Genomic DNA, 26,550 nt, shown 5'->3' on the forward strand with positions numbered 1-26,550 from the left:
GTTTTCAAATGTTCTTTCAGAAATTTTGCTATGAGCATTTTAGTTTTTATGGATGCTGGTCATTTCTATAACTTTTTTGTACAATTTTTAATTAATTTTAAGATATAAGATAAGCTAAGAAATTACACAATGCAATTTTAATACTTTATAAAGATATCACAATTAAACTTTCAAATAAAAAGGAAAACATTACAACCTGTAACTTATTTTATTGTATTTTGCAACCGACGTTGACCAGCCGACCCAGCTTTGAGTTATCAATGCTCAACTCCGTGGCCCCTACCCAGAAGAGAAGGGAACTTTTGGATCAACATTGGAATAAACTAGTCTTTGTGGAAGATTTTTTGATGAAACTAACCCACATATGCATTACATAGAGAGGAAAATCGAGATCGGAAAACCTCACACGGTTAGCCCGATGGCAAAAGAATTCTAAGCCATGATCCATCTACCACTGAGGGAGGGTATTTCACGTTAGCTCTGTGGTTTGTGCAAGCCAGGTGCAGAATTCGTATCAATCTGTCGTCCCTGGAATTCGAACTTTTCGTGTGACAAAGAAAGCGTAAAAGTTTGATATCTTAAGACAAAATACTTGATTTTAAAATTTGTACAATTTAAATGTTGTCAAACTGTATAATTAAACTATAATTATTTTAAATTATCCATTTACAGGTCCGTCAAGTCCTTGTCAGACCAGTAGTCAAACTGATGATATAGAAATTTTCCATGACTCTGGCGTCCCAATATCACCTCCTTGGATTTGGCCTAACAAAGGAACCACTAGTTCTAACGTGCCTCAATGTTCTCCGACCAAAGATAAAAGACAACCATTTAAAGAACCAATTTCTACACATCAATTTAAGTTTAGGACGTTTTGGTACAACAAAAATTCTTATGAATCGAGGATGAACGAACAATCCTTAAACAGAGGTGCTTACAGTGATAAAGTAGGACTGTATAGGGTACAATCATGTCCTGGTATTATCTCTTATGAGTCTTCCTTCTGCATGCTAGCAGAACAATCACAGAAATACTCCAGGAAAGATTTCGAAAAGAAAGATATTCTATCCCATGAATCTTGTCCTGATGTATTACATTTGAGAGATAATTTTGAGTCACAACGCCAAAGGGATTTTCGTAGAAATGTACGAACAATTCAAGTGTCTTAAGTCCAATTTTTCGATTTCATTCCAATTGAGCATATCAAATACATTTTGACCTGCGAATATTTTGCTGCTTCTCTGCTACATTATTTCAAGTTTCTTCAGTGGGATGAAGATGCTGTTATTCTTAGCTTGTTCTTCGTATCAATTTCAGTTTGGATCTGACTTTCTTTTAATTTGATAAGGAAATTTTTAAAACGGAACTAAATTTTGATCTCAGATGATTTTTATGAATCTTTAGATTTCAAAGTAAATTATGTGAGTAATTTCGTAGAAATTTTTATTTATTTATTATGTAATAAGTAGGGTTGAAAGTTTGTGACCGAAATTCTCGGAAGATTCGCTCTAACAGCTTCCCTTCCCCCACATAGACATATAACAATTCTGAAAAAAGATAGCTACACAAAGAAAACAAAAAAGAGAATAAAGGAGAAAGCAATAAAAAAATTAATAAAAGAAAAAAAATTAAAACTAAAAATGCAAAAAAAAATTTTTTTAAATTAGGAAGAGTAAAAATTAATTACGAAAAGATATAACTTTTCTTGCAATCCACAGAATGATAATAGCAATATTAGCACAGATTAGTGCTTTCCGATATCGTATTAATATGGCCAAAGCAATATATAAATATATCAAAGCAATATATATACATATATATTTAATGAGATGTGAAATATTGAAATACCCTCAAAAATGACAATTTATTTTAATTTATAACCGACGTTGAACAGCCGAGGCAATTCTGAGTTTATGACTATCAATGTTCAACTCCTTAGCCTTGATTTTTGAACCCAACTCAGAAGACAAGGGTAGATCAAGCAAAAGGGAGAAACAAGGCTTCGTGGAGGACTTTTTAATGGAACTAACCCGTATTTACGTAACACGGAGAATAAAACCTCCCACGGTTGGCCCAACGGCAAGGAGGTTATAACCTATGATCTGTCTAGCACTGAGATATTGGTGCAGCCAGCACGGTGGCAATGTAAGGCTGGAGCAGAATTTGTACCACCAGAAACCGCTGGGTTTCGAATCTGGCTCACCTCATAGTGAGGCGAATGCTCAATCCCTTAAGCCAACATGACTCTCATTTTGATATTGATTTGATGTTATAATGTAAGTAATAAATTTAAAAAAAAAGAAATCTCAACTTTTAAAAATATTTCTCAAAAATCGTAGTATTGAAAAAATCGTGGCAATCTGTTATGTGCGACAAGCTTGCAACCCTAACCCTTCATAAATGATACTTCTATCATTAAGGATTATTTATAATGATAATAATAAATAAATATTTAAATTTTAGAAAGTTCAAATAAAAAACTGAACATATTTTTTTGTAGTTGTGTGAATTCCAAACTTTTAGAATTTATTTACAGAAGAACAAGCTATCCTATTTAAAATTTGATTTGCTTTAAAATCAAAATTAAATATGTTCAATAACTTATTATTTTCAAGTGATATCTTTTTATTTTGCTAGTCATTTTATTTTTCATCAAAATTATATCAAATTTCTGTATTTATTCTTTGTTTTCATTGCTTCAAAATAATGATAGTAATTATATGTACTAATAAACAACATAATACATTGAAGGAATTTATTCTCTTAACAAACTTCTGTATTATTAACATGATGCGGGAGTATTTTAAGTCCACAGTATCAAACTGAAATTATGAAAATGTACCTTAAGTGCTAAGTATTTAAATAATCAGAAAAGTTACTTACATTGTAAGTAACTTTTCTAATTATCTTATATTATCTAAATAACTAAATAGTAAAAAAATATGTTAAACAATTTTTTTCTTTTTGTACAGTTATCTATGCTAGTGTCTAAAAGTTAAGCATAATTAATGTCTACGGGAATATAAGGAATATGTATCAGAATAGTGTGAAATAAAGTGTGCAAATGTAATATGTGTATACCATAAGAAAGGATTCCTACTGCTTTTAATGTCAAAAGAAAAAGTGAAAGAAAATAGTGCAAACTAATAGTTTATCCAGGGCTGATTGTGCTCCGGAAAAAATCTGGATTTCCGGAATTTTCGCTAACAGTGATCCGGAAGTTTCCGGAGATCGAAGATCCAGATGTTTCAAAACATCGTTGATCACAGAAGTTTCCGGAAATCAAATTTTCAAAGGTGGAACTTAAAAACACAGTTTATTTTTTTGTTTGTAAGGGAGAGCCAGAGAGATACTTTATAAGCTTATATTCATGATTAATATTCATTTTTTATCAGTAAATAGTTGTTATAATCATAAACTCAAGAAAGAAAGACATATTTGTAAATTTTAATTACTTCTCCAGGTCATCATAGGTATGTGTAAATGGTATAGGTATGTGTAAAATTTTAAATATATTTTAAGTAAACTAAGAAATATTGAGAAAAAGGAAAAAAAACCTTGTTTAAATTTTTTTCAATTTAAACTGTCTTTTTTTTAAACTCAAAAAATTTTCCGGAATTTTGACTTGGGTTCAAAATCACCCCGTTTATCTCAAATGTAAAGGTTAGTTTAATAAGGTGTGTGGGCATGTATGCTGCACAACGATTTTCCAAGTACAGAAAGAACTTTCTTGCCGCAAAATCTAAGACCGTCTGCTGCTATGGAAACATAAAATAGCGCATTTCAAAAAGGGAAGCTTCTCTTTCTCTCGCTGACTGAGCCAAAATCTGTGTTAAATATTGACTCAAAACCCGTACTTGAAATAGTAAATCTTCGTAACCATGGTCACTGCCACTGCTCAAGACGAATGGGGGGGGGGGGGTTCTTTCCAAAGACAGACTTTAAATAAAATGTGGTATTCTCAAAGAGTTCCAAACAAAATTGAGATCTCGTTTCAATTCTGGGATTGTAGGTGAATTTGTGTGTTGAATATTTACACTTTCAGGAAAATTGTCGGTCTAGATCAAACGGTGATAAAGCAAGTTATCAATGAATTTGAATCTAAAACCAGCATCACTTTATCAGGCCAGATGTGGGTCTTAAAGTACAGTTGTTACTCTTGGTCAACCTTGAATTGGTCGTAGGATGACATCTCATGTATTTCGAAACCTGTGCCACAGTCTTGAGAACACACATTAAGAATTTGAAACACTTCGCTTCGTCCACATTTCAATAGATCTTCCTTTCAAAAACATGTTAATTTTGCTTGTTTATGGCATCCTTCGGCCTTTTTGATCGTTTAACTTACTTCTCGATACAATAAAAGCACACTTCGTCTGAAATGTTTTACATGAACACACTATTCCATCTTTAAACAGTGATTCTATGCAAGTGATTTTGGACCACTTTATCAATATGTACTCACGTTTCTCCATATTTTATGAATTATGCTTAATTTTTGGAGACCAGTGTACCACTCATTCGTGTTTTAAATTTAAAATCAGAAATAAAATGCACATTTTTAGAAATCAATAGTTACATGTATTTATTAACTATTTTGTTGCAATGTAGATAAATGTTTTACATAAAACTTTTCCAGATAATTTCACATCTTTTTGATTGATGTTAATCTCAATGTTTGTGAACGCAATTTCCGCAATCATTTAAATATTTCCCCCTAAATGGTCAACATAGTTTATTAAAGAAAGGTGACCATCTAGGACTTTTTAAGAAATTTTCTCCTAAAGCATTAAGCTCAATTTAAAATGCATTTTTGAGCTTTGAGCCTTAGTTTAAGAAATTGATCACCCTGAATTTTTCAAGTAATTTAGTCCTTCTAAAGAGTGAAGCTCCCTTTAAAATACATTTTTGTGCACTAAACGATATCTCAAAGACACACTAAGTACTAAATATGTGCCTCAAAATTTCAAAAACTAGATGATTCTTTCCATAATATATATATAGTGTCAATATGATTGTAATTGTAGTACATTATCACTCTAAAAATGTAGAATAAATTGTGCCCAGAATGCAATGAAATATAAATTTTAAGGTGCACATTTCAATCCATTTTAGTTTTTAAGCAAAAATCCAAATTTGGATTGATGGTACATATTAACTTAGTTCTTAAAAACAAGAAACCAAATGTTAGCTGTGATTGGAACACAATGTCTAATAATACTGATTTACATAATATGTTTTTACATGAAATGTGCAAAAATGTTTAAGAAGTACCAGTATGCATTGAGACAGGTATAAATTGAAGCATTTCTTATTAGTGTCAAGTGTTTAAATTTAGAGGAATGCATTTTAAGGCTATTACGGTAGACTATTGGTGCTAATCTAAAGCTTTATTATTGTTCAAATAATTACATTTCATTTTTTAAACACTTATGTTCATGAGTTATTGTAAATTATTGTAGTTGCAATTATATTGCTGTTATTTGTTATACTCATTAATACTATTTTTTTCTTATTTATGAAAATTTTAAAATAAATGTTATCATATATATTTATTTTTTTGTCCAAGTAAACAATGGATGAAAAAACATTTCGAAATACAGTAGTGATAATAGCATTACCCTTCAGAGTTATTAATAAAAGAAAGAGGAGTGCACTACAAATAGAATACATTTTAATAACCAGTTTGCATGAGAGCATTAAAAGTGAATGTAAAGTCACGCTAAAGGTGGTTGTGTCCAGAACAGAACAATATGCAGTAGTGCGATGTTTAACGGCAGAAGGTAAGTGTAATGCTGATTTACAAGTCAAATACTGGCTCCTCCGGGATGTTTCCCAGACCGTCGCCAATAGCCCATTGTGCAGCTCTAGTGCGACGTAAATTAACAACAACAGGCTGTTATTAAGTATACATTAAGAGAAACTGCTCTGCAAAAAATTATGTAGAAGGTTTCGTGTAGAACACGTCTTACATTAGTACTACTTTACATTCCTCCAGAGTGCACCCTTTTTAACTTAACTTCATACTTACTTAAAATACTCTAATGACCGATTAATCAATTTTACGCAATATGCGGAGAACTCTTCTTTAATATCCATGAATGGATACAAAAGAACTATCACTACTGTGTTTTTGACAAGCAAGTCCATTTTTTATTGTTTTATTTGTGCAAATGGACTTGGATTCTTTATGTATACAGCCAGTTACAAATCCACCTGCATTGCATTCTTAGAACATTTTCACTCTTTACAATTATATATTAAAATCTTAAATTTAAAAAAGTTGTTAAAGACATTTTAAAAGGCTATGATTAAAGCTTTCAGAAATTGAATTATTATTAGTCTGTAGCGTAGAGAGGTATGTGGATGTTCCGGACAAATCGTTCGATTAGAAACTCTTTCGAAGATGAGTTATTGGCCTGGAGAAAAATCTACTTAATATTTTTTTTTTTACCCTTCGAAAGCTGAGTGTAATCACTGGATGGAGAGAAATTCTAACTTTTTTAACCCCTCAAAAGATAAATGTAACCATTTGATGGAAAAAAAAATGGAAAACTATAAAGTTCATTTTTATGTAAATATTATGGAAATTATTTTAAGAAAAACATTATTTCCAACCCAATATTCCTAATTATTTTAATTGCAAAGAACGTTTTTAAATTTTAATAATCTTATACTTTATCATTAAATTTGTTTGAAAATCATATTTCATTCTTCATCAAATACTTTGCTTGAACTAAATATCTTCCTGTTAGAACATTAAGTTATATCATGAAAGTAGGAAGAAATTAAAAATTGAAATCGATTGAGTGTTTCTTTTCAATGAGTAGAAAAATGATCTTTTGAACCAATTGGAATCATTAATAATTAAAAAAAAAAAAATTTAAATAGAAGATTTTTTTGATTTTTTAAATAAAAATGAGTATAATTTGCTTTTGTGTACAGGAAATTTGATACTTTAAAGTTTGATTTTGCTGATATCATCCACAAGTTCAAGAAAAGTACATCTTTTCCGTCCATCTTTATTGCAAATTGAAAGAAAGGTATGGCAATGAGCTTTTGTCTTGGATAGGCAATTGGTTCCCTTTAATCTCTTGGAACAAATATTGGGGAATTTGATAAGAAAGGATACCATATGAGATATTATTTAATATCCGTCCTAGTAAGATAAAATGTCTATTATCAAAATGACAACAATAAGGTGTCAAAACTCAACATTAATGAGACAAAAGATAATCCACCTATACTTCAAACATTAATACAATTTCTGAAATTAGTCATTCAAAATAATTTTGTTTCAAAGCTTTTCCTGTGAAATTCTAAAGGGCAAAAAATGTTGTTCTCAAAATACTTACTGCATACATGATGATTATAATACAGAATGAAATTAAAAACTCACCTATCAATTGAAAAGTAATATTTCTGAAACTAATAAATAAAATTCTTTGAGTAATGAGTGCAATACATAGTTTCATTTTTGAATAACATCATAAATATGAAATTCAATAAAATAATACATTCTTAACAAGCCTCACACCATATTTCAAGCCTTTTCCAGGGATTGAGAGTTGCTCTTCCGAATGACATTTGATGCCATGAGATCTGCAATCCATACATTGAAACTCTTTAGATTTCAGATGGCAAGTTGATCTCTCTAAGTGAAGTCTCCCGTATAAAGCGAATGTAGGGTCTATCTATATACTCACAGAAATAGAGTACACAGCTAGTGGAGGACGACAGGGGACATTAGTCCACTGACACTGCTTTAGAAGGGCGCCAAATTTAACAAAAAGGAATTCCAGAAAAAATGTTTTAATATCTCTTTAATACCCTCAGTTTCATTTGCTAATTATGGAGCGCATTACTTTTTTCAAATATTTATCTGATTTACTTAAAAATCGTAAAGGGGGTCAATTATTATTGTATTCTTTTTTTTTATTTTTCGCCAAATTGGTGACATATTGAATGAAAAACGTCCTTATAAATGCTATTCGATTAATTAGTCTAAAAACATAAGCACGATTTAAACATCTAAACGTAATCGAAACTATGTTAATATACACTGTTAAATTTAAAAAAGAAATGGAGGGAAAATTTATTAAGTTATCAAGTTATATTGTTTCACATAACATTATTTAAAATTTCATTCAATGTTATATTTAACATGTCAAGAATTATATGTAAGAGGAGAATTAGTTTTTACGTAATCTAAAACTTGAAACTGTGCCAAAATCTGAGTTCTTATTGCAAAGGGGCGCAAAAACTAAGTTTAGATGCTAGCTACGCCTCTGCCTTTAGACTTTTTTAATGATATGCAGGCAAGGGCGCCGGCAGCGGGGTGCACTTGCACCCCCCTGCCTTTTTTTAAACAATTAAAGAGATACAGAAAAAAAAATTTTTAATAAATTTTTTTATTAAACATATTTTTATTGAAAAAAAATAATTTAGTAATTATTGATGCATAACAATTAAAAATTTTTTTAATCAAATAAGAACTGTAATCGTCTTGTTTGCTGTCCAAATCAGTTTATAACTTTTTCAATGAGTCATCTTTGATTCTTTTCTTATGCACACTGAGCATGCACAAACTTGATAGATATCTAAGCTATATTTTTAAATTTCATTTCATAAAATATAAGAAATATTATATTTTCTATTAGTTATTTAGTTTAACAAAGGTGTATAACACAAACTGACTTCTCACAACTGTGAAACTTCATCAACACAATAAATACCAATGTTAATCGTGCGCAAACACATTAGTATACGAAACTATTGTTTGTAGTTATTTTCGTTTCAAAGTCAGTAGCTATACCAACGCCATCAATGCAGTTTCTCTTGGCAAAATTTGCAAGTACACCAAATTCGTACTTTTTTGAAAAATATCTTGTTAACAATGAACAAATGTATATTGAAAAAATTAACAAATGAAAATATATGTAATACCAAAACAAAATGTCATAACAGAATATTTAAAAAAAATTTTTTTTTTTTTTGGGGGGGGGTAGTTTGTTAGAGGGTTGCACCCCCTTTTATATTATTCTGCCGGTGCCCTTGTNATGTGGTCATCCGAGAAGCCTGTTCAGACAAAACTTACATAAATCTTTTTAAGATAAAACAATCTTTTTAAGATAAAACAAGTTTCAAATAAATCCCGCACGTCAAAAAATTATCTAAAAAAAAAGTTGTGAACTGCGTTTATCTATGTTAGCAAGGGTTTCTGTTCTTGCAAAAATCTTCATTCTGGAAAGTGTTTTAGTTTATAAGCAGGTAGGTAAGAACTTGATTTACATTGCACTAGAGCTGCACAATGGGCTATCTTATTGTATGACCGTCATTGCACAGCCGACCCAATTTTTGGGTTTATGACTACCAATGTTCATTTCATTAGCCTTGTAATTTTAGACCCAATCCAGAAGACAAGGGAACTCCTGGATCAACTATTGGGAGAAATTTGTCTTCTTAGACTTTTGATGGAACTAACCCACATTTGCGTTACATCGAGAGGAAAACCACGGAAACATCTCGCGGTTAGCCTGACGTCAAGGGGACTCTAAACACATGATCCGTCTACCACTGAGGATATTTTAGTAACTTAAGTTCCCAGCTCTTACGTGGCTGGTTCGAGCCGAGTGGGGAATTTGTATCAACCAGCCATCATTGGGAGTCGAACTCGTTCACCTTATTGGAAGGCGAACGCTCTATCCCCTAAACCGCCACTGCACATAATGGGCTATTGGCGATGGTCTGGGAAATATCTCTAAGGATGATCCGAAGAGATGCTATCACAATTTTGATCCTCTGCTTCAAAAGAGCAGGAAGTCTAGCACTTTACGGTAGAACAGCTTGACGAGGACTGATACTGCACACCATGGGTCCCTACCTAGGCTGATCAAAGTAGTCAGCCACCCGCTTACTGACTTCGGTGTTGTTAGATCAACATCTCCAGTTATTTTTTCCTTTCTCACTCATCATATTGGAGAAGAGAGCCCTAAAACTCAGGAACTTCTTTGTTTAAAGCAACACCCCTTGCCCTTGACTTAGGTGAATAGTTTAAATTAACAGTAAAAGCTAAATAATTTAACTTCCCCTTGACTTTAAAAAAAATCACATTTATAGTAGACATCACATATTAATAGATATATTGAAACAGAAAATTTAGATCACTCAATTCTGCAATTTTTATATGAAAAGCTTTAGCTAATTTTCAAATGACAATTCTTTTTTCTGGTATTCAAGAGGAAATTTAAATTTAGACCATTGTGGAGCTTTAGTAGTTTTTTCATTTAAAATTTTGTTACACTTCTAGTTATACAATCATAAATCGTTATTAATCATATATTATACCTTTAAAAGAATTTCAGAAATATGAACAAACTAGACCTTTTTTTACTATAACTATGCTACTGTTAAATTAATACTGAAAATAAAAAACGTCAGTAGATCTTAATATAATAATTAAAAGCTAATACATATTTAGGAAAAAAAGAACCTTTTAGTAATGGGAAAAAGAGTAAAACATTTTTATTAAATAAAATCATTTTAATAGACTGATATCTAGTGTCTTTTTAAAAGAAGGGTTACTTTTCTCCAAAAAATAAATAAATGAATGGTAGCACAAATGCTTCATTAATAGGATTTATTTTGCAGAAACAAAATAGTTCTCTCAGAAACATAACAGTAATAATTAAATCTGTATTTTAAGTCACAGCACAGTGCTATTTAATACTTAAGTGTTAGGTATAGAAAGAGAACATAACCATTTAATATAAGCAAATATGTACTACCCCATTTTTCATGTATGTGTGTCTTTTTATCAGTTGTTCACACTTAAAGAAAGAGAATCAAGACAAATTTTCTTAAAAATACATTTAATCTGTACAAAATTAAGTATTAAAATCGTATTGTGAAATTTAAACAGAGTTTAAAGTATTTTTCATTAAAAGGATCAATAAAGTGTAAAGTTTAAAACATGTACATACACTTGATAAAAACATAGCTTATTCTAAATGTTCTGTTCCAGCAGAATTTTAATATCAGAGTTAGAACAAAAGACAAAAATTAAAAAAAAATATATAAATCTTAGAACATACAATCTAGGTTTTTCATATAATTTTAAAAGTGTAAATAAATTAATAGCAAAATAGTGTAATTCAGGCAAAAAATTGCCTGTGTTATAAGATTGTTTAATAAAGTACAAACATGCATAGACATGCAGTCTTTGTATACAAATAAAATTTGTAAGAGCTATCAATATAGTAGTTCTAGATTTGTTAAAAAATGAGATTCTGCAATTTGTTTCGTCCTAAATAAATTACTATACTTAACAACAAAATCAATCCCTGAATATACAATCTACATATTTCATAGAAATTACTAAATATACACTTTCATAAGTATACATTAATCTATATTTACTTTTACAGTAAATTTCATGAAACATATCCTAAGCTTAATTACATTGTCAAATACCAGATTCTGCAATTCCTTCATCATCTGAAAAATATATATTAAAAACAAAAATTTTAAAACATTTCAGGAATTAAAATAACAAAAAAAAGTTTTTAAATTTGGAATAAATGATTGAAAAAGAGTACTGTGAACTAAAAATTATAGCTTAAAGATATGAAGAAAAAAAAAAGTCTTCACTTGGTATACAGTTTTGATTATATTTTTGATTCTGTTTCAGAAAATACACATATAAATTCATAATTTCAGTACTTTAATATTTTTTTACACTTAAAACTTCAGATTGATCATTTTAAGATATAATGGGAATAATAATAATAATTTTTCCAAAATCAAAGCTAACCCATTAATGAATGTTCCTTCTTTTCAGTTATTTTTTGTTTAAACATTCTGTTGTAGAGTTTTTAATTTTTCTACAATGCTGAAATAGACACTTGGCAAAACAAAATCAAATAATCTGTACTTTTTCACGTAGATATTTAATTTCCAAATACATATAAATGAATATAAATATTAACAACTACAATATTAACAAATTCTTAAGACAAAATAAGTAATCTATAAAACAGTCAATAACATAATTCTTTTATGATGATGTAGCTTTTTTTATCAATAAAATTTATACTAAATTTCATTTTCTACTTTTTCTTGCAATATACACCACCCTACAATAATGGAAGAGACATCTCTACTTTTTGAAATTTTTTTATATTTCTCAAGAAATACTCAGAGGATTATTTTGTAATTTTTGAGTTGTTTAGTCCAAGAGATTTTTCATACTTTAATTTATTAATTAAAATATTGTTTAATTTTACTGAATATTTTTAAAGTTATAGAAAAAAAAACTTAAGACAAGAAAATAAGTTTTTTTATAAAAAAGTCCATACCTCTATAAATATTTAAGCTAGAATTACAAAATTTTATGCAATTGTTTCAAATAACAATCAAAGTAATAGATACAAGCTTATTGCCTGATTTTCTGTCATAGGGTGTTTAAAAATTCTAGTTTTCTTTTGTAATTTATTGTCGACCCCTCAAACGTCAGGAAGCTTTAAACCTTATTTTAAAGTAGGAAAAACCCCATTAACTAAACAACTTTAAAGTTAAAAAATAATCCTGAGTATTTATTGAGAAATTTAAAAAAATGTCAAAAAGTGAAAGTGTCTGGGTCCCGTGTTTTTTTCATAAGATACAGAACAGCATTTTTGCCTTGAGGGCAAAGATAAATAAAAGAAAAATTGGTAAATGTTCATCAGGGGTTGCAAATTTACTTTTCATTAGATGATCAGGCACTCTGCAAATCAGAGGGAAAAAGTTGAATTAAAAATAGCCTATTTCTTGAATTAGAGAGGTAGGAGTGAAATATAATTCTCTAAAGGTGATTCATCTCTGTGTATAAAAATTACAGATCCCACTATATTGTTCATTAAAAGCATTTATATTTCTAAAACAAGAGAGTGTTTCTCCCTTAAAAATTAATGGTTGAGTTTGTTTTACTTTTTGCCTATTTAATTTTGACAGAAATTGGTGAGCTCTTATTCTGTCACATCTGAAGACATGCCTTGTAAAAAAAAATTAAATGAGCAGAACATTTAAGAGTTTAAAGTTTCTTTATTTAGGTCAGCATGCTTTTTCTTCTTCATAGTTCTACGTTATGCTCCATTGCATTTGTGGTGATAGAAAGAACTGAAGCAAGACAGTGTACTATCTTGAAGTCTTTTAGTTTATCACTCCAAATCTTAGGATACAGAGCAAAGCACATTCATGGAGAGTAATCATGATTTAGTTGAGAATTCTTTCTGTGGATTCATTATCCAAGGCATGGGAAGAAATAACTACAGTTAGGTGAGCATACATTTTCCAATCAGATATTTTAACATTCCAACGAGTTTGTCTTATCTTAGAGTGATGTAATTTAGGTTTGATTTCAGCTAAAAGTATATTATACCCAGCATTTTTTTGGGCCAAGATGACCAAGTTTGTATGTACAATTAACAAGTCTGGAGAAGAAGTCCCACCTGCATAAGAAAGAAAAGTAGTTTTCCTGTGAAGGTTAGGAATATATTGCATTGGACCTAAGTTAATAAAGTCTACTATGTTTCAATCAGGGAAATTTCTGGGATAGGTGCATCTTTCAGAGTGAGCATTAAAATCACCCAGAATTAATTAGTGGGAATTCCAATTAAAGAGGAAACAATGAAAGTTTGGTTTATTTCATGGAGGGTTATAACGGAAAAATGATGTGAATACACAAAGAACACTTCCAGACTCATAATTTTAAAGCTTTTAAATTTGTCTGTTACAGACATTTCATGGGTAATCTTAGTTGTTGCCATTAAAGAATTTTTGACATAAATTATGATGCCTGAAGCAATCTGATGAAAGAGTTTCAAAGTGAAGAATTGATAACCTTGAAAGCTAAAATATTCTATAATTTCTGTTGAGGTACCACACATTAGGTACTACACGAATTCAGAAAATTTGTCCAAAATAAGTTCACCAACATTTCAAAACAGAATTTTTTAACTGGAATTACAAATTCAATTGCCTGAGTTCTAAGAACCATTTTGTTTTAAAATTTGTGGTATTCGAAAACGTGACAGCAAGAAAAAAACAAACGAAGTCATTTAGCAAGAACAACACGAGGGACTACGAGTAGCCAATTGTCACCCCTATATTAATGGGATTGCATATGAGTTCTAAATTGAGTATGATAATGATTAGGTAGCAAAATATGTTCTTTGATTCACTGTTTTTAAGGATAAGTAAAAATATCAAGTTTTACCTTCATATCCTTGGTTTTCATGGACTTCTTGTCGCATAGGGTCCATATCTTCATTACCCTCCAAAACACACATTAAGCATTGATGAATACATATATATTGTTGCTGAAAATGAACACATAGAAAAGTCAAAATATGAAACAAAAAAGCTCTTTTTTAAAGAAAATGCATGCATTTAACATTAAAAAAAATAATATAGGTTTGAATAAAGGATATAGAGTTAAAAGTTTGGAAGATTTTTTAGTAGCTGTTTTATATTACAACTAACAACTTTATCACCTTAATACTTAACACGTTCCTATATTGCCACTTATTTTAAGCAGCATTTGTAAAATAGTTAGTATTCTGTTCTTAATGCCTTTGATAAATCATCTTTAACTCTATATGCTTAAAGAAATAATCGGAAAGTTCTAAAAAATATTAAAAACAATTTTCTGTAAAGTTATCAATAAACAAATTTAAATCTCTTCTTTTAATTTCATGTTATTAAAACTTATAAGTAGTTAATGTACTTAAATAATAATAATAAAAGACTTGATGTGCAGGGTAACTTGGAATAATTGATGTTTTTATTTTTAATGTTTTCTGGTTTAAAATTTCTTTTCATTTGATATTTAAGTGACAAATCAAAAGGGTTTCAGCTTGAACAAAAATAATTGATTTCATTTGTTCAGTAATTAGTTTGTAATGATAAATTAATAATAATAATTTCAATAGGGTAGTTTTAGCAAAGCTACACCGATGAAGAAGAAAACTTAAAACTGTAAGTTGAGATAGATTTTGGAATCCTAAAGGTTAAGAATTGGAGAACAATTGTCACATTTAAAAAAACTTGTCAAAGGAAGGCGTTGACAAATCCTAGGTTGTCATGTTGTTGTTTTACTTTTAAAAAGCACTTCTAGATAAGTATTTTAGTTTTAGTATTGTTATTAGATAATATAAAGTGTTATTAATATATTTGATCAGCAATTTAATGTGAAAATAGGAAAAAATCAAATAAATAAGTTAAAAAAACAGATTTAATTTTGTTTTTCAAAAAAAAAAAAAAATAAATAAATAAATAAATAAATAAATAAAAAAAAACAAGATTTTGACTAATCCTGCATGTTAACTAAAAAAGCATTTCATTTGATATATTTTATAGTTTCACTTTTCTTTAAGGTAAAAAATTCAAATTATCACTTCATAATATTTTTTTCTCGGCTATTCAGATAGATTAAAATAACTTGGTACAAAAACCACTCACTTCATTTTGAACCATCCACACTCTTTCTTTCCTCATTTCATATACAATTGAAAAAATATCTACATAATCATGCTTTTGAATTTTTTGAAGAATATGATCTAGTGCAATGAAAGTGCCTGATCTGCCAACACCAGCACTAAAATAGACAAGTTTTATTTAGTTATACATCATTTTTAAAAATAAATACAGGATCCCAATTTATATTTTTTGAATCTTTATCAAAAATGTAGTAAAAAAGCATGCTTATTTGGGGTCGAGAATTAATATTTAAATAAGGGGAAAAAAGCTATTGTAATCTGATGAATCACAATTGAGGAAAGTAGCAGTGCAAAATACCAACAGGTTTGATTGGCAGAGTTGAAAATTATTTAGTTACACCTTCAAGTTTCAGCTGGCAATCAAACCTGCTTTGCATACCCAACTTTTCTCAATTGCGTTTTTTTTCCTTGCTCAAATATTAACTTACAACCACCTATCTACATACTAGTCTTTATTTTTGACAAAGATTTTAAAAATATATATTTTAAATTGGTCTTTACAGAATTATCTGAAAATGAAACAAATATAATACGCTATAAATTATATGAGAACGTTACAGTAGAAATTTAATTATCAAAACTCCTTTTGCATAATACTTCTGTTATAAGCTAGTCTCAAGTGTCACACATATTTAAGAATTACTTTATGCATTTGTAGGTTAGAAACTGTATTTTTCTAGATAAATAGAATTCGACAATAAAAATGTTGATGTATTTATAGATGTGAAATTGTTTCATTTATTAGTTCATTAGGAACTGATTTTGTCTCTATCTACTCAAGGTTTTCTACTTGACTTAAGAAGATTTATCACAATTTCGACAATGCCAACAATCTCTTGAAGACAATTGATTATAAAGTTATCGAGATAAAAATCCCTATTAACAAGATCTAGTGGAAATTCAGACCAGGCACTGCACCGTGGTGAGGTGGTTTTTGGAAACATCTTGTGCAGATGATTAAAAACCTTTAGCGATGAACTTTAAGACAGTTATCTCTGGACTATGAAGAGTTTAAGTGTATATTGCAAGACTGTGATCAGAAGACCTCTCCCTTACGTAGGAGAAAATTCAGATATTTCATTCCTTTGACACTGTCTATGTTTTTAGCTAAAATTCTAGTTTTTAAAGTACCTGACTTATATCACCCAGATACAATTGATTCCAACAAGAGACTGAGACAGATTTAGATTAGAAAACCTCAATCTATTTGTTTAGTGCCCATCAACAACATCAATATCAGAACAACTTAAAGTCAGGGATATTGTTCTTATAGAGTTTGACAACAAACGAAAGGAAATATGGCCTTTAGCTAGAGTGATGGAGTTATATCCAGGAAAAGAGGAAATGTTGAAGTTAAGACACATTCTCTGAGTACTTCAGATAATTGAGATTCTGATACATACAAATTTCTTCATATTTTAAGAGCAATTAAAAATAAATTAGTACCTGCAGTGAACAACAACTGGTTTATTATCAGGGGGTATTCTATCCCGAAAAGTACGCACAAATTTTACAAGTGTTTGTGGTGGATCTGGAACTCCAAAATCTGGCCAAGTTGTGAAATGATAATGTCTTACTATTCGAGATTGATCACCCTATAAAAGTTAGATAAATGTATCTATTAAAAATTCGTCCAAGGGAAATTTTTTTTAGAAATATTACTTATGAAAATAATAAAGGGATATTTTAAATAAATAAAAATTTGTTAAATCTTTTATAATCAGAGGAATACAAGTATAGCAATAAAGATTTATAGTGAAATATAATATTACCCGAGAAACTTTAAATTCGGATATAGTCCATTTTGAGTATTGAGATTCATTCAAAATAGTGACTTGTATATCCCCATAGTAAGCAGGTTGAGTATCATAAGGCCAGTAATGGTCACACTTTTCTCTTCCCTTCTCTACACATCTAGTCAGCATCACAATAGCACGACAGTTTTGCTCCCAAATCATGCGCCAGAAATCATCTCTTGTACTATGTAAAGGACCCTGAGTTACAATAAACTCCCTAGGTGAATTATAACCCTAAAAGAAATATAAATATTTAATCAAATATAGTTAAACATAAATTAAAACACAAAAATTGAAACACACTATATAAAAAAACTATAAAAACTCTAATAATAGTATTATTAATACTGTATTTTTCAAACTTCCTTTGTCTATGTTTGTTTGTAAAAACACACTCAGTTATTACAAAAATCATTACAATTTCTGAATCATTTGCATCGGAATCCCATATTGTAAATTTTTTCAAAGATGAGATGGGGAAAACAGGTTTCTTTTCCCTGCTTTAATTAAGAGATATTTGTTTCATTTGCTCAAATCCAACGATCATCTTCTTTTAACTTCAGGGTAGGTTTGAGCAAAATAATTTAATTAAAAAAGATTAAATCTATCTATTGAGAAAGATAGCCTAATAACAGAGAAGCACATCAAATGAAGAATGTGTAATGAAATAATTCAGACACAAATAAAACTGAGGGCAGAAAAGTCATGACTTAAATTAAAAAGCGTAATTCCTGGATACATTGCATTAAAAAACAATGTCTGATGACACAAAAAATAGATTTGAGAATTGCACACTTTATATGAAATTATTTGATCTATATATGAACATGAATAGCAGTCATTTATAACTATTTTTTAATAAAATGCAAAATTGTATGATGGTTTTGTCAACAAAAGTATGGCTTGAGTGTTTGATAAAAAAAAAAGTTTGCAAAATATCTATTTTTGGGTTACAGTTAAAAGGGATTACATGCTCCCAAATATTTAATATTAAGCTGTATCTAAAATAATTGGATACTAAAATATATTGTAAAGATACAAATATCTCCCAAAACATACATTGAACAAAAATTCATAGAACCACAAAAGTGGGTAGAGAAAGTATTTCAATAAAACTACATGATAGGTGGCCAATTTGAGGGAGAAATAATCTACCTATTATGGTATTTCAATAGAAGAAAATTAATGCATGAATTTAAAAAAAAAATTAAAATGTTGTCCGTTACTTTGCTGTATTTGGTTCCAAAGAAAAATATGTTAAAAGAGGACTTTAGATATACTTTTCACAGAGAAGTTATTTTATCTATTTTAAGAACTGGGATTGCTTTATTTACTTCATAAATGAACCTTTTGCATTTGCTTCTCTTCCTTAAAACTCATATTAATCTTTATACTAGAGAAAAAAAAATTTCTGTAACATAAGATTTTTGAAGGAATCTTGGAAATTTTTGCATTGCTGATTTGCAAAATATGAAATTGATTTCTCTTTCCAAACTGCATATTTTTAATTTACATTTTCAGTCCATTGTTGGTTGAAATGAACAAGTTTAAAAACGTTATATATAACAGGGAATCGCACAAATGTTACGACTAACTTCTAGGGAAGCTAGGTTATAACATCAGGAACGAAAATGCATAAGAACCCATGCCCAAAAATAAATTTGAGCATTAGAAAATGTGTCTCCCTATTATGAACTTTTTCTGAACAGGTCATAATAGGGTAACATCCCTAGATGTAAATACCAAAATTTTGGTGTACGTTCTTATGCAATTTTAAACCCGCTGATGTGCCCTAAATCCCTAAAAATTTGTCGCAACATTTAAGTGACACCCTGTTATATATAACATTTTTAAACTCTTACATCTCAGCCTACAATGGACTGAAAATGTCATTCTTAAAAAAATCTGTAGCTTTAGGATCAAAACTAATTTCAGATTTGAAATCTCCACACTCAAATTAGGCAAGATCAAGTATTTGTATAAATGAAAGAAAATATTTGTTCCTCAGTGTTATTCACTCTAAAATCCTAATTTATACTTTTAAAACTATCCTGCAAGTGGATGTAAACAAATAAGAAAACAACTGAGACATAAACTATTGATTACATAGAATTATTTATTATTAATACATAATTTTTTTAAAAAATTTAGTTCTAAAGCATACTAGATATAATTTCGTATTGGAGACATTTTTGTTTCGCATTTGTTTAATTTATTTACACAGTATTATTTTTTTACTCTCCAATATTTTCGAAAAAGAAAAAAAAACAAATCAATACTTTTTAACTAACAGCTTGCTTAGAGATACTTTAGTACATAAAATACATTTGTTCAGAGGAAAGAGTGGTTGTAAAAGCTTAATTCAAAACTATTCGATAAATAGATAAATGATTTTTAACACTTTATTAGTTCTTTGATAAAACCATCTGATCTTTTTTAATTTCAATAATACACAAGGGACAAATAATTTAAAATAAAAGCAGTGGTATCAAAGCTACTTTAGTAAACCTTATCATCACAGAAGAAAAATTTGAACAAAATATGAAGTTTAGGTGTTAAGCAAGTTTTAAGGTGATGCTGTACTTTTTCCGTTCATAGTATTCATTAATTTTTTTTGACTCCTAGGCATGCTTAAAATATTTTTTGAAAATTCAAAATATCTGTAGCATAATCTACAATGGATTAAAATAAAAATAAATTTATAAACATACTGCAATATTGATAAATCCATAAAAAAAGTATTATTTTGGGATAAAAGTATTGTACTTCAGATGTTTCGAACCTTATTATTGAAAAAGATTGTAATAAATTTTATCACTAGTTACATTTTTACTGCTTTCAAAACCATTAAAAAATTAAAATTTTCCTAATTTTGTATAATTTGTACATAATTGGAATTTCAAATTAATTGACATTTCATCTAGAAAGGTACAGTAGGGAACCGATTATCCGGAACGATCGGGACCATCGATATTCCGGATAACTGATTTTTCCGGTTTTCTGAATCACTACAAAAAGTCGTTTTTTTATAGTTAAACCCAACTAAAAAAAAAAAAAAATTCAAAATAATCTTAAAAAGAAGAAAAAACGATGAAGTAATACACTAATGATTATTTCCAAAATGATGGTGAGGTAAACATCTTTAAAAAAAAGAACGAAAAATCCTGAAATCATATGAGGAAAAAAATTATTTTTTTTAAAAATGGCGGGAAAACTAATCGAATTTCGTTCTGGTTTTTTGGTTTTCTGATTTCCGGATAACGGGTTCTGTACTGTATTATGGAAAAATGATAACTATAATACTGCTCTGCAAATCTTAAGACCCATGAATCTCTGAACTTTCTTACCTTGTCCGAAAAAGCACAAAACACAAATCAATAAGAAAAAATAACTCATCTCAGATGTCATGCGGCGCCCCGCTTTCACACACATAACAGGAGGGATTCTTATGTTTGGGACAAGGAGAAATGAAAAAATAAAATAGCAGACATAATCGAAAAACTTTAATAAAGTTCCTGCTTTAAAGTATTTTATTTCCTCTTCCAAGTGATAAATTTAAAGAAAAGAAGCATGTTCAGAGATTAATTACCCGCATCATTGAAATCATCACTTTGTAAACAGTTGATTCAGAAAAAATTTGTTGGAAAGTAAGTGTACTGTCTTAAAGAAAATAGTTAATTAGACCTAGAAATAGAGCTTTATTTCCAATATTATATATTAAAAAAAAATATGACAAGACTATTTCTTCTCAATGGAAATCTTTAAGACCAAGGAATAATTTTTAAATTTTGCAGATGAACCTAATCAATATAGTGAGAATACAGTTGAATCTAGAGAAAAATTATGTGATAAAATTATAATCTATCAGCTTTTTATTCTATGAGCTTAGTAAATCTAACTTCTACAGCAATTCTCTATTTTTAAATCTTGGTATGATTGCGAGACAAGCAAATAGGTGAAAAAATAAAAATATGATCATGTGCTCTCCATATCTCTTTCATTCAAATTTTCCCCTTTCCATTCACATTTTTCTTCCCCTGTTAGGACACAAAAACAGGCTTTCTTTTCTTAACTCAATCTTTCGAATTCAATTGTCCAATCTCCATCCCCACCTTAAAATTTGGTACTGATTGATAATCAGCATTTGTGTGAAACTACAGGAGGCGTTTTCACAAGTCAGGGTGTTCTATCAGTATTTTAAGGTAATTACAGAGTTTTCAAACATTTTTAAGAATTATGGCTGAGATATTTACCGGGATATAATTAGCATTTATATAATCTGATCCTTCCTCATCATCCGATGGCATAAGCTTAACTCGAGAATGATCATATGGAAGAATGTTGGTAAATCTATTTTTTGGCCGATTAACAGGGAGATCTGCAGCATTACAAGGTTTATCCCGTCCAACATGTTTAAGCAATTCAAATTCTTCCGAAAATCTAAAATCTGAATCAGCTGAGAGAAAGCGATAATGATCTGCAAAATCTTTCAACTTCACAGGTCGACTAAAAAAGATGTAAAAATATGTATTAAAATAGTTATTTTTATATGAAAAATATAAAGAAGAAAAGCTTTAAATAGGACCATTAATTTTACTTAGTTATAATTTCACTCTCTGGTATCGACATAGAATCATCTTTAATATGTCCGTCGGAAACTTTTTTTGCAAAAGGGCCATGTCTGCGCTTTCGTCTTATCACTACTATTATAACAATGAGAAGAACAATTAGAATTATTGGAACAGTGATTCCAGCAAGCATAGCTGTATTATCTGTATCTGTAAAGAAAAAAAAAAGAAAAAAATTATGCATATTAAATTATAACAAGTAACTTGATATCAAAATAAAGTGCATAAAATAATAATATCTGTGCAAAAATACAACGAACTTAAATTTCTAGAACAATAAACTATAATAAGAATGTTTTTTACTAGCCTTGACTCAAACGCTGAAATTAAGAAGAAAAACAATGTGTTTGTACATTTCCAAACTATTTATAGCAAGCTGTTCTTTTAAAAATCAGAAACCAGTTTCAAATTTATTTACAATTTAAAGTGAATTTAAAAAACAAAAATCTACTAACTCTTTGCATTTCAGAAAGAAAAACAATTTTAAAAAAAATAAAAAGCTGCAAATCTTTTGGTTTAATTTCTAACATCAGATAGGAAAATAAATAATTTAGTTTACTTTAATTTCACATTTCAATAATTTTAAACTTTTAAGGAATTTTAAATAAGGAAAACATAGTTTGCATTCAAAAACATATGAGAAAGATTATGTATTAGTCATGTATTATGTATAAATATTGTTTATGCATTGCAATAAGTTGGATATTCTTTTTGGACACAAATTTTTAATTGAACAAAATATTTATTTATTTACATTAGGGTTTTAAATTTATTTGAAATAGTAATTATAAGTAACTTACTTTAACCACTAAAATAATCTTAAGATAATGATAACAGAAAAAATAAAGATAATTTAAGAATTTTAACAAGTCAATTTTAGTAAAGAAATAGACTTTTTTTAAAACTACTTACAACATAGAATTTTTTTATAAATTCTATGAGAAAAAAACTTTTTCTTAAACACCTAGCAAGCAACTGTAAAACATTTTAGTTTTGACTAACCAGTTTGAAAAGAATAAGAGTAAACAGTGTCAGTAAATTTCTCAGGAGCAGTGAAAGCTCGAACTTTAACTTTGTAGTTGGTTCCAGGCTTTAGTGGTCCATTGCAATACCCTTTAACATCAGTGCAATCATCCATTCCAATGGTGAATTCAACTGAAGATGTACCATTAAATGGATAAAACGGATCTGAAACCTAAAATAGGACAAACACAGATTAACAGAAGTAAATTTTGATAGACATTAGTATTTTTTATTTAATTAAAGTTAATGTCTTACTTTCTTTATAAGTTTCATTATGAAAATTTTACTGTTATTTATTATGAGCAAATGATGGAAGACTGATACATTTAAAGCTTTATGTAAAGTGTTATAATCTATCCATTTTATAAGATAACAAACATACCTATTAGATAAGTTTTATACAATATGAACAAATATTTTTCGACTAATAGAAAAATACTTAGACTAGCAATACTACCACTAACCCATGTTTAAAAGAAAGTAATTTCTACACTGACAAACCAGCAATTTAAGATAATCTCCATAGCTATAACAAAGAAAATGTCTTTTCTTCAATATAGAATTAGAAATGAAATTCAATGGTTGAAGAGCCAAAAGCAACTATGCCGTGTTGCTCAGTAAAAAATTAGATAAGACCCATTTTTACCTGTTTTCTCCCAAAAATGAAAGAAACATTTTACTATCTGAAACATCATTTATATTAAGTATCTCTTACATTATTTCATCTATAACAATAATAATAAGACAAATGTCAATTTTGTTTCATCTATTCCTAGGGTGAAAAAAAAGAAAAACTTTCAAAATCAATATTTTTTCCATTATGATGAAGAGAAAAAGGTACAATAATGTAATTATAATACAGGAAAACCAAAAAGTTTGAGATTAATTTGTGAAAACAAATCTTACAGAAAGTTTGAATACAACTTTATTAGTTTTGTTTAAAATTTTACAGAAACCAAATTTATCTGCTTCTTTTATAGTTTCATACTGATAAAACTTCTGATATGGTATTTCCCCCTTAAACAATGAAAAAACAAAAAAAATAATTATTTTTTAGATTGCTGTATCACAGATAAAAATAATAGAAAAAAAATACTAATAAACAAGTAATAAATAGGTAAAGTTATCTATTCTAAATAATAATATCTATTCTAAGTAAAAAGTTAAGGCAAAATATTTCTGTCTTAAGTGAAAAAAACAGTTTGTCATTGAAACAGGCAGCTTTTTTCTTTTCTTAAACAATAATTAAATGAAAATAAGCTATTTAAATTATGGTACTAGAAAAAAAAATGCTTTGTGTTGTGCAAGCACAATAAAAACTACTAAGAAGCATGTTTAATATTTTTTTAAAAGCTGGATGTTTCAAAAATCTTTTCTCAATTAAAATATATGTTCATTGTAAAATAAGAATCATAAGCTCTGATTTGTTAAACAAAAGTATTTAAAAAGAAGAAAATGCATAACTGATAAAGGATATCTCCTTTGTAGTTAAGTAATTTATGTGGATTGTCAGTTGACATAATTGTGTCTGTATGCCAAGAAGCCATGGAACAAACACATATGCCACAGAGCCATAATTGCCACAAAAGCACTTTTCAAACTGGTGGTGTCTACTTTCTCATTACATGAAACACTAGTAAATTGACCTTTTTATTGAGACCAACGTTATCTACAAAAATTGCTGTAGCCTTGACAGTAAATTGCAAATTTCACTTATTAAAGGTATTGAAGGAGCTTTTAAGTTCTATCAAGTTGAAACTTTTAAGTATCCAAATACCTTTGTTTTAATTTCTAATTATGAGTAATTAATAATAAATAAAACCAGGAAAAATAACACCTTTTCAAAAATTTAAATCTATAACTAACAAATTCTTTCGTTGATCATGTCTTGAATTACTGGACAGATTTTTATGAACATTGGTTGATTCAGTACAAAACAATTATTCAATAATTGTTACACGCAAGCATGATTGTGTACAACATTTATCAGAATAGGAAAGTATAAGAATTTGTATCATTAACACATCTGATACATAATTGAATTGAAAAATATCCTTCATGACTTCAGAATTTTTTAACGAAACAAGAGTAAAATTTAGTTGCAGGCAAATGTAAAAATATAAGAAACTTGCAAACAAACCTGGTACGGAGGCCACCTAGAATACTTTTGGACATCATTCCAGGTTGGCATTTTTTGTTGCTTTGAATCAATACCATCATCTTCTGCAACAATTATGGTATAACTTGTTATTGGTCCATGACTATGAGAAAAGAAATTCTTCCTAAATTGAATTCTTGCTGTAGTTGAGGATTTACCAACGCTAATAGGGAACACATTACTAGCAGGAGCCGGGGGAGCTATCAAAAGTATCCAAATATTTAATCTTCTACGTTACTTTATGTATTAGTATTTATATTCATACATGCCATTACAAGTAAAATAAAAAGATTCAATTTTATAAAGATTTACAGTCATATTTAATTTAGGTATAAGAAATATAAATTCAGATAAATTTAAAAACAAATTATTAAATTTATCCATGCGTAATAAATGCATTTGTATCCGTATAAAATAAATTCAAATATAATAATTGCAAATCATAGAAAAAGTTTTATATCAAATCGCATACTACTAATACATGTTGTAAAAATACTTGTTATTGAACCACCGATAGATGGCGGAGTTTATCATTAGATTGTAACCGTAACTGCAAACAAAGATTTTGTAAAAAGCAAGAACATCTACATTGTAAAGTAGTAGTAGTAATGTCTACCATTGTACCGTAATGATCATGTTAACTATTTAAATATATTTTTGTTACTTACCCCTTGGTAATTATTGAGTAGTTTTCCTGTGCCATCAAGAAAACGAGAAAAAGGATATATTCACTAATAATAGTAATAAATCTTCGGCGTATTTACCCTATTAGAATTGCTTTAAGTTGAAAAGCGAAACATGTATTTTGAAATTTTTTAAAAAAGTATCTTAAAATTGAAATAACATAAGAGCGTGCAGATGTTTAATAAGTCAGAATAAATGTTAGACTTATAAATCCATATAAAATATGAATCATAAAGTTTAAATTCATATAAGATAAAGATGCAATAACTTTTTTCGGTTGAAGAGCGCTGGAAAAATTCTTTTGGCTTTCCAAGGTAATAATTTAATTACTTCTAAGTTTAATAAGAACCATATAAATTACATTTAAAAAAAATAACAAAGTAGAGCAGTAATATTTATTTTCAAGTACATATATATGACATTTTTTAGTGAGAAAAAAAAAAATTCGAGAGTTTTGCGTCTGCTGTCTGCTTTTTTTTAAAAAAAATTCCATTAAGTTTTTTATTCTTCCTGGCACAAAGATAGTTTTATTATTTTTTTAGCTCACTCTTACCTGTTATTCTTAAAAAAATTCTTTTAACAACATATATTTTCATTGGAGAACATTTAAAAAGGAAAATATGTAAATCTTTAAACACTAGAATTACAATCCTTCAAAGATAATCAATCCATGTTTCAAAAATATATTTAAGCAATTAACACTTATGTTCAAAGATTTTTAAAAT

The 26,550-nt window shown here is 28.7% G+C and overlaps 2 protein-coding genes across 6 annotated transcripts in view; one reads left to right on the top strand and one right to left on the bottom strand.

Moving 5' to 3' along the window:
- LOC107456875 (uncharacterized) overlaps positions 1–7,462 on the top strand; it is a 73,053-nt gene extending 65,591 nt beyond the window's left edge. For both annotated transcript variants that reach the window (XM_043052342.2, XM_016074844.4), the window contains one exon: positions 673–7,462. In XM_043052342.2, coding sequence (XP_042908276.1) covers positions 673–1,169 — 497 coding nt within the window. In that variant the 3' untranslated portion in view covers positions 1,170–7,462. The remainder of the gene's footprint in view (positions 1–672) is intronic.
- A 3,392-nt stretch (positions 7,463–10,854) lies between these two features.
- Positions 10,855–26,550, bottom strand: part of LOC107456878 (tyrosine-protein phosphatase 10D) — a 96,415-nt gene continuing 80,719 nt past the window's right edge. For 2 of the 4 annotated variants that reach the window (XM_071188425.1, XM_071188426.1), the window contains 9 exons: positions 25,124–25,341; positions 22,963–23,155; positions 21,930–22,110; positions 21,586–21,838; positions 17,309–17,566; positions 16,983–17,131; positions 15,499–15,634; positions 14,255–14,357; positions 13,252–13,487 (listed from right to left, as the gene is read on the bottom strand). In XM_071188425.1, coding sequence (XP_071044526.1) covers positions 13,252–13,487; positions 14,255–14,357; positions 15,499–15,634; positions 16,983–17,131; positions 17,309–17,566; positions 21,586–21,838; positions 21,930–22,110; positions 22,963–23,155; positions 25,124–25,341 — 1,727 coding nt within the window. Of the gene's footprint in view, positions 11,497–13,251; positions 13,488–14,254; positions 14,358–15,498; positions 15,635–16,982; positions 17,132–17,308; positions 17,567–21,585; positions 21,839–21,929; positions 22,111–22,962; positions 23,156–25,123; positions 25,342–26,550 lie in introns of those variants that run through there. The other 2 variants (XM_016074848.4, XR_011638411.1) reach the window with 2 other exon arrangements.

Source organism: Parasteatoda tepidariorum, chromosome X2 (assembly GCF_043381705.1).
Source record: "Parasteatoda tepidariorum isolate YZ-2023 chromosome X2, CAS_Ptep_4.0, whole genome shotgun sequence".
In the NCBI taxonomy this organism is placed as follows: domain Eukaryota; kingdom Metazoa; phylum Arthropoda; class Arachnida; order Araneae; family Theridiidae; genus Parasteatoda; species Parasteatoda tepidariorum.